The 9,359-nt window shown below is 30.9% G+C and overlaps 1 protein-coding gene across 1 annotated transcript; it reads left to right on the top strand.

Annotated features, from left to right (window-relative positions):
- Positions 1 to 5,704: 5,704 nt before the first annotated feature.
- Positions 5,705 to 7,170, top strand: LOC107865322. Its single transcript, XM_047408571.1, has 2 exons — positions 5,705 to 5,903; positions 6,263 to 7,170. Exons 1-2 carry the CDS (start codon positions 5,705 to 5,707, stop codon positions 7,168 to 7,170), a joined length of 1,107 nt encoding a protein of 368 aa, XP_047264527.1.
- Positions 7,171 to 9,359: the final 2,189 nt, after the last annotated feature.

Here is a 9,359-nt window from a genome sequence, read left to right as displayed (position 1 = left end):
GTTGTCAAAGGCACGCATAAGCCCTAAAGCAAGACTCAAATGTGTTAGAGTTTTTCCTTACTTAATATGCAGTTTAGGTTCTAATTTTTAAGACATATTTTTCCTTGTCAATGAGTCATTCTGAAGAGACAAATACTAAACAATTGATATTTCACTTTATGAAAAAAATAATTTTTTGTTCATATATTTGTTATTCTTGCTTATATTATTAGTCTCTGACAAGACATATACTTATATTTTTTCTCCCTTTATGCCTTTTTCGTTAAATCTCATGCTTTATTTGTACTTTGTACTTAAACACAATGGACTTTGAAGATTTTTTGTGCTTTTTGCTTTTGATAATATAGTGGTGCACCAATATTATCTTAACGTAGATGTAAGCAAAACTTTTAGTGACGATTAAGGGATATTATCATATTCGATTGGCTGCCAATGACATGAACAGTACTAAAAAAATAAATATATAGAACAATATGACTTCTAAGCTAATAATTTTACTTTCTTAAAATATGAAGTACAACTAATATGTTGACTTTTAACATTTTTGAAATATCAGTTGGGGTAGCTTAACGGTTAAGGTGGGTCTATCATACAAAATGGCCGTAGGTTTGAATCCCCCCACTGCAATAATTTTTATGTTACAAATTTAGTAAAATCTGAAGCACTGGAAATAAAAGCAAAAATATTGCGCTACAGCGGAATCAATCACTGGTCGTGTGAGGGGAAATGCTGGCTCAAACTAGCGCACCAAGGTTCACATTTATTCTTCATTTGATGCACTATTACCTATATTTCAATTTCTCAAGGTATACATGCATATAGAGCTGGATATAAAATACCAAAAATTGAATTACCAAATTGAATCGAAAAATTTGATAATTTGGTATTTGATATAGTATTTAAGAGTACAATTTTAATATTTCGGTATTCGGGATTGGGTTTGGTACAAGATATTAATACCATTTGGTATTAGGCATTTACCGAATATCAAATATCTTTATATATATATATATATATATATATATATATATTAGTCATCCCAAAGAATATCTAGGACCTTGATAATATATTCGTAAAAAGCAATAAAAAGAATGCTACATAGGATTTCTATTAAATATACTCTTTGAAGTTCAAATGTACGTTTGCACATCTCCAATTTTTATATGGTATTATCAAATACTGTGCCGAACATAATTTTAACTTATCAATTACCAAATTATCGAATCGATGTTATAAGTATGCTATGTGGTATCTACCTTCAAATATCGATTACCAAATTAATGAATCCAAACTTTGAAAATACCAAACTGAATACCGAATGCCCACCCCTATACACATATATACATAAAAAAAATTTGACGTTAACAGGTACATTCACCCAAACCTACACATGTGGGACCGCCTCTGTGTTGTATATAATGCACATAATCAAGGTGAGAAGGAAAACTAAAAGGTAAGCCACATACAACAATGGTTTTGCTAATTTTTCCTCCATAGATATATCATAATCCCAGAGTTAGAAGTCTTTAGAATTTGCAGGACCATGTAAACACCCCAACAGATTTAGTAGGAGTGCAAACGCCATTATAGTCAAGATCAAGGTGAACTTCAATTTGAGTTCAAACCTATTCCTCTTTAAAATATTTCAACAAGCGTCTACGTAAATCTGTCAACCCCATTGTCACATTCTTCAACACTGAATCCAAGTGCAAATCTTATTTTACATTTGTTACACATGACAAATTTTTTATCTTTAGAAAGAATCCTAAATTTTCAAATAGGTCGCTTTCTAAGAAATTGTGCAATTAATTTTGTAAAGATCTTTCCCATCGTTATTAAAAAGTCACCTCATTATGGGTACTGGTTATGAAGATTTTAAAAATACTATCTCAAACTATCAAGGGATAATGTAGATAAAAATTTGAAAATTTGAAATTTTAGATTGAACTGACGTTATTCTGCTATAGCAAAATTTTTTTTGCTATAGTAACACCATCTTAGCAGCCTATAGGTAGCTATAGTGGGATGATGAGATCATAAATTTAGTCACAATTTTAATATTTTCTTCTCCTCTTTAGTCTCAAAAAAGATAAGGTTTGCTCTAAAAATCTTTCATGAGTTATCTCATGACCTTGGACAAGAGAGAAGGAGAAATATGCCTGGATGGAGTAAAGCCCATGATTTTCTCACCAAATTCACTCTAGAAATCACTAGCATAGAGTCAAAAAATCACATTCATACCTCTATAGCATCTGTTTGGCGTTCAGGTAGGCTAAGTTTAAGCTGAGTAGTTCATTTCTACGTTAAAAAACATAAGCATGACATAGATTAATAGGAGATTTCATGCTTAGGACTTCAGGTATGGTGTTGGGGTAAAAGTTTGGCTTGTTGGAAGGAAATTAATGTTACTTGCATTATTGAAACTTATTAATTAATTAGTGTGCACTGTTATTGATGATTGTTCAACCTTGTATGCTTAAAAATAACTTTGTATCCAAAAATTGGCTTAGAACCTATTAAATAACTTACTAGGGATACTTGGTATTTTGTGTTGATGGATTTTGAGAAATTTATTGTAATAACCAGAGAAATAGAGAATTTGTAAGTTATCAATGTTAGGTGAAAGGTTGGGGTGTATTATAGCATAGATTGTAGGTGCAAACTATACTTAATGGTCTAAAATATTTGAATTCCAACTTGCTTTATGTGTGTATGATAATTACTTCTTCGTATTGCTTGTTATAATGCATGCTCGTGGAAATGAAATGAATATTTGATATCCTACGTGTTAATCACATGCAATGAACTTATATGAAAAGCTTGTTGATTTTACAAATATTGTTGTTATTATCATTATGGCTGTGACTGTTTTGGTATTTATGATTATTGTGGGATGTACTAGTAATTAAACATCTCCATGGAATTTATACTACTACTACTTTTGTTATTGTTGTTGTTGTTATTGCTGCTGCTACCGCTCGTGCTCCTGCTCCTTCTACTGCTGTTATTTCTCCTCCTTCTCTTCCTACCACCACCACCACCATTACCACTACTTGGTATAAGTTTGGAATGCACTTGATCTTTGAAATTTTGATACATGATTAAGAGCTCATCCCCTGTAGGTTATAACTAGTGGGCGATCATAAGACCCTTAACATGTGTGTACATGTATTGGTGAGAGTGACAGTTCCTTGAGTGAATTAAATTATTTTTTTACTTGTTGTACATATATATATATTTTATTGATTCCTTGAGTGAACCAAGTTATGTGTTAACTGATGTTATATTAGTCCCTTGAGTGACCTAACTTATATGTTAGTTGTTATATTTAATTTCTTGAATAAAATTAGAATTTACTATGTTTAATATTGAGTTGGTAGAATAGATCCTTGACTATTTTGAGATAAATTACAAATGATTAATATTCTCTTTAAGTGTTTGTTTATGATATATTATGATTGAGTCATAATTGATTGACTTGGAGTCTTGTTTGTGGTCATCATTTGACTTGAGCTATTTTCTATCTTGACTTGTAGTTGACTGAATTACATGGTTTTGCTAAAAAGGGCTAAGTATTTTTAATAGACATAAGTTGTTTGAAGGTTTTTCACAGTTATGCTTATGGGAAGGTTATGGTCATGGGTCTATTGGTTGATATTGTTGAGACTGAATAGGAAAAGTGTTGAAGTCTTGCTAGTTTATTCTTCATAATTCTATGTGAATCTAAACTTACTAAGGTGTTATTGTTGACCAGAATTTTGGAATAAGATAATGTGTTATATAAAAGTTTGAAATAGTAGGTTGTTAAAGGTAGGAACTCTTAGGTTAAGCCTGATTCATTTTATATTTAATTATGGAATTAGGTATGACCTAATGTTCATTGAGCTAGGTTCGTGAATAAGGCCAGATTCTAGTAAAGAAAAAATTGACTCACAATGTGCGAGGTTAGCAAAAGTGAAAAAAGAGTTAATGGTTAAAAGACGAAAGACTTTTGGCTAATGAATTCTTAAGTTGCTTATTTTCTTTCATATATTTATGGAATGTTTATGTGATTTAATTCAGGTCTACCTATGATGCTTATCAATATGTGTTGTTTGTACTGATACTACTCTTTTAGGATATAGTGTGGTTGCAGCATCAATAGATGGTTCATGCTTGACATGGTAAAGATCTCCAACAACTTCTATCATTGTTCCCAGGGGCGGATCTATTAAGGCCCGTGGGGGTGGCACGCCCCCCGTAAACTTCAACGGAAACTCTCTATATATAGTTGTATATATATACGGATATAGTTACATATTAAATATGGCACCCATAATAACAACGCACTGTCTAGTACACGTGGCAAAGTGCTGCTTTTGTTGCGCCAAGGTCGCGTGTTCAATACTGGCTAGCAGCACTTATTTTTTAAAATCATTTTTGTTACTAATTGTTTCATTAAAACAAGGTAACAACCAACAGGAGTATAATTTTCATTAAAATAGGGCAAAAACGTATTAATAGTTATCAGTTGACTTTTGTATAAAAGTAATCTTATTTTTTGACTTTTTTTTAATTTAATTATTTTAAAGGTATAATAAAATATCTCTTATTAAAATTAAAACAAAAATACTATTTCCAAGGAGTGAAGGACCAAATCAAAACATCACTCTCTTGTTCTTGAGGTTTGCTGCTACTGCTTCTGCTTGTTTTATCTATTTGGTTGTTGCTTGCTCTCTTTGTAAGTTATTTTTAAAAATTATTTTTTTCCCTTTCTTGAGCCTAGAAATCCAAATTTAAAATTATCTTGATTTAGGAGAAAGCGTTCTAATTTTGTGAATTGAGATGGAGAATTTTTTCAAGAAGATTAATTATTCTCAATCTAGTTCTAGTAATGTCAATGTCAGTCGTTCTTGTTTTATAACTGACCTCGATTTGGTTTCACTTAAAGCCAATCCGGGAGAAAGAAGACCTATTTCTGATTATGATTCCCGAATATGAGATGAAGTGAGAAAATATTATATTAAAAAGGGGCCTTGTAAACCTGTCTTGAAACCATATCCTTCAAGTAAAATAGGAGATAGAATGCGTCAATTTTCTTTAAGTTGATTTACAGGTTCACATTCAACTTGGTTGGGGTATAGTGTGGAGAAAGATTCCACATATTGTCTTTGATGTTATTTGTTCAAAAATAAATTTGTTCATGAAACTACGGATGATTTTTATGCATCAAAGGGTTTTAGGGGTTGGAATAAGGCTCTTAAAAGATTTCATTTACATGTCGGTAAAGTAAATAGTGTTCACCACAAATGTTATAATAAGATGCTAGATTTGCCAAATCATCGTCAATCAATTCAAGTTGTTCTTGACAAACATTCTCAAAAGGCAAACAGTGAGTACCGAATTCGTTTGAAAGCTTCAATTGATGTTGCAAGATTCTTTTGTATCATGGATTTCCTTTTTGTGGTCATGACGAAAGTGAAGCTTCAACAAATCAAGGCTACCATTTAGGATTTTTGCGGTGGCATGGAGACAAACATACGGATGTGGGAAAATTTATATTAGAAAAAGCTCCACAAATAATACTTTGACTTATCCTATGATTTAAAAGGATATTGTCAATGCTTGTGCGAAAGAAAAATTGAAATTTATAATTGAGGACTTGAATGGAGATTACTTTGGGATATTAGTTGATGAATCCAAAGACATCTCACATAAAGAACAAATGGCTCTTGTTTTGAGGTATGTTGATAAGAATGGTGAAGTTATAGAACGATTTATCGGTCTTGTCCATGTTACTGATACATCGGCATGCTCATTGAAGAAAACAATTTATTCTTTGCTTCCAGATCACTCACTAAGTCTATCCAAAATACGTGGACAAGGTTATGATGGAGCTAGTAATATGAAAGGAGAGATAAATGGTCTCAAAACTTTAATTATGAAAGATAGTCCTTCGCCAATTATATTCATTATTTTGCACATCAATTGCAACTAACACTTGTTGCTATTGCTAAAAAATATTTAGAAGTTGAAGAATTTTTTAATCACGTTACTAATGTGTTGAATGTTATTGGAGGATCTTTTAGGCGTAGAGATTTAATTCGTCATCACCAAGCCAAAATCTTAAAGTAATTTCTTGAGTCCGGTGAAGCTCATACTTAACAAGGAATACATCAAGAACGTGGCCTTCAAAGATCGGGTGATACTCGTTGGGGATCACATTTCAAGACATTGGATAACTTTCTTGTTATTTTCTCATCTATTGTTCATGTTCTTGAAGTAATTGAAATTGAAGGTTCTACCTCAAGTGATAGAAATCAAGTGAAATATCTTTTGACAAAGGTTAAAACATTCAAATTTGTTTCTATGCTTTACTTGATGTTGAAAGTGTTGGCCATGTCAAATGAGTTGAGCAAGATTTTACAAAAAAAGATTGTAAATGCCGTGGAGTTTCTTAGCATCTCAAAGAAAGGATTGGAAGATATGAGAGAAAATGGGTGGGAATCTTTGTTGGATGATGTTTCTTTATTTTGTGATTCACATGGTATCTTAATTCCCAAATTAAATGAGCCTTATTTTCTTAGAAACTCAAAGCATAAGTGTTTGGATGTTTGTTATTCGCACTATTTGCCCATTGAAATCTTTTGTGTGGTCATTGATGTGCAACTTCAAAATCTTAAAGATCATTTTAATGTAGTGAGTAGTGATTTGCTTCTTGGGATGGGTAGCTTGAATCCTGTAAATTCTTTCTCTAACTTTGACAAAGATAGAATCATAACTTTAGCGAAGTATTATCCAAATGAGTTTGATGATGGAAAGCTTCGAGATTTGAGTTACCAACTTGATACTTTCATAAATCATATGCGAGGTGGTAATTCCAAATTCTCCAACTTGCAAGGAATTCATGACTTGGCAAAGGCATTAGTTGAGGCAAATCTTGTGGAGACTTATTCACTTGTTTATTTACTTGTGAAGTTGGCTCTAATTTTACCCGTTGCTACAGCAATTGTGGAAAGGGCATTCTCTTCCATAAAGCATATAAAAAATGAAGTGCGAAATAGTATTGGTGATCAATATTCAAATGATTGTTTAGTATGTTACATAGAGCGTGACATATTTGCAAATGTAAGTAATGATGTCATCATTGATCGTTTTCAGAATATGAAAACTCATCGTGGACAATTATAATGAATTATGGATATTATATTATGATATTAGTATTATTATTGAAAGATTAAGTTTTGTCATTTTATTAATATTCTTTTTTATTAATTGATTATTTAATTGTTCTATAGATTAAAAAATGAATAATCTAATTAATTTAATCGATAAATTTGCTTGGCACCCAGAGAGTCCAGATCCTGGATCCGCCTCTGATTGTTCCTAGGGTGGAATATGGGTCATGTGCACAGTCGTATCTTCTCTTAGAAACTCATATACCTATTTAGACTAAGTCATTGGAAACGTATGAGTTTTTTATTTCAAGTTTGATAAAACAGTGTGATAAATAAGAATTTTTTTTTCTAATTAACTTTTGCATATATTTTGAAATTGGTGGTAAGGGTTCTCCTATTTAGGTGGATTAAAAAAGGTGCCCGCATGATCCAATTTGTGAAGTCATGAAAGACTTATCCCTAGCGGGAGGTATGGGGGGACAACTATCTCGAGTATGAGATCGAGTCTAGATCAAAACTTGAGTAACTGGACTAGTAGGTGTGTCATCTAATTCATCTTCTCCTAATTCTTCTGTTCTTATAATTCATCTTATTCTTCTTCCTCAAAATTTCCATAAGTTCTTAGTCATAAGGTTTCATTATCTAATATATCAGTAGAATTAATTTTATGAAAGTTGGAATATTGGATCCAAGAAACTTCATCGACATTCATAAAATCTTCATTATTTTTTCTAACTTTAATCTTAGATTTACTAGAACTAACACCTTTATTATGCTTTCCACTAGAAGTATTAAAAATTTAAATAATAGTCAAGCCCAATAATTTTTTAGGAGCTATAATTTAAGAATATAGACATGAGAATTAAAAAGATTAAGGACAAAATGAGTATAGCAAACATCTACATTAGATGCTCTTAACCAGTTTCATCATATTTTGAGGTTATATTTGTATTTCTAGACGCTTTATGACTTATAAATGTTTTGAATATTCATTCATGCTTTTAATTAATGAAAATTGTTTAAAATTGAAAATGATTTTTTTTATCGATTTGGGTGTAGGTCTCACGATGTAAAAAAAATTTAGATCATGAAAATTTGTTGCTTCCATAATAACTAGTATAATATGCAAATCAAATTGAAATCTATTGTACTAATACATAAAATGAAACTTATGAGGTAATTTAATTCTTCATTAAATAAATAACCTTAAAAATTTAGAGATATTTTTATTAGAATCTTACATATGACAACCTGTCTTGATATCTAATTAAAATAAAATTTATGAGGTAATTTAGTTCTTCATTTATTTAAATGAAAGTAGAAGGTACACATAGTCATATAATCAAAATACTATTAATGGCATAGACTTTTTTACCATCCACGAAGAAGTGGTTTCTGACCTTGAAGTCCATAAATGGTGATGAGTTTGAAATTCATGAATCCATCGCCACACAATCATTGCCAATCAAAAGAATGGTTGAAGATTGATGTGCCGACAATGTGATCCCACTCTCTAATATTGACACAAAAACCATAATTAAAATTATTGAATATATCAAGATGCACAATTTGACATCAAATCAAAACTAAATTAATTATTATGGTAAAGAATTCATGGGTATTGGTTTGAAAACCCTTCTTAACATCTTATCAGTCGCAAGTTATCTTGACATCAAGGGTTTGCTCGATTAATATAGTGAGGAGATGGCTAACAGGATCAATAAATAAGTTGGTCGAGACTATCCAACAAACTTTCAATATTAGTGGCGAGTTCACTCTCGAGAAAGAAGCTAAAATTCGAGATGAGAACCCTTGGGCTTCCGAAGGAAATTCTGACGGAAAAATTTCAGAAATATCAACTATAAAATCTTAATTGTAACTTTTATAGCAACAATTTCATAATTATGAAACATAGCAAATTGTATTTTGTATTTAAGTAAACTGTTGCTATATAAATACATATACAACAAGATTTACTGCCCTTGTTTTGCTCAAATTAGTTGAGTTAAATAAGGAATAATTATCCATCTAATTAAATTTCTATAAATTACTTTTATTTAAATTAGTAGATTGCTTTTTCAAATCAAATTCAAATAGGAAGATTATTATTTTCATGATCTTCAAAATTTCAAAATATCATCATCTTATATATCTAACTATTTTTTCTTCTTAGTTTTTTCATTTTTTTTATCTTTTTTTTTT

Source organism: Capsicum annuum, chromosome 3 (genome assembly GCF_002878395.1).
Source record: "Capsicum annuum cultivar UCD-10X-F1 chromosome 3, UCD10Xv1.1, whole genome shotgun sequence".
Lineage (NCBI taxonomy): Eukaryota > Viridiplantae > Streptophyta > Magnoliopsida > Solanales > Solanaceae > Capsicum > Capsicum annuum.
The sequence above is the reverse complement of the archived record's forward strand: the minus strand, read 5'-3'. Positions and strand labels throughout refer to the sequence as shown.

Excerpts from the sequence above, each read along its gene's own strand:
- LOC107865322 (XM_047408571.1), top strand. The coding sequence starts at position 5,705 with ATGGCTCTTGTTTTGAGGTATGTTGATAAGAATGGTGAAGTTATAGAA. Across the intron at positions 5,904-6,262 it reads TATGAAAGGAGAGATAAATG|TAATTGAAATTGAAGGTTCT; the intron begins GTCTCAAAACTT and ends ATGTTCTTGAAG.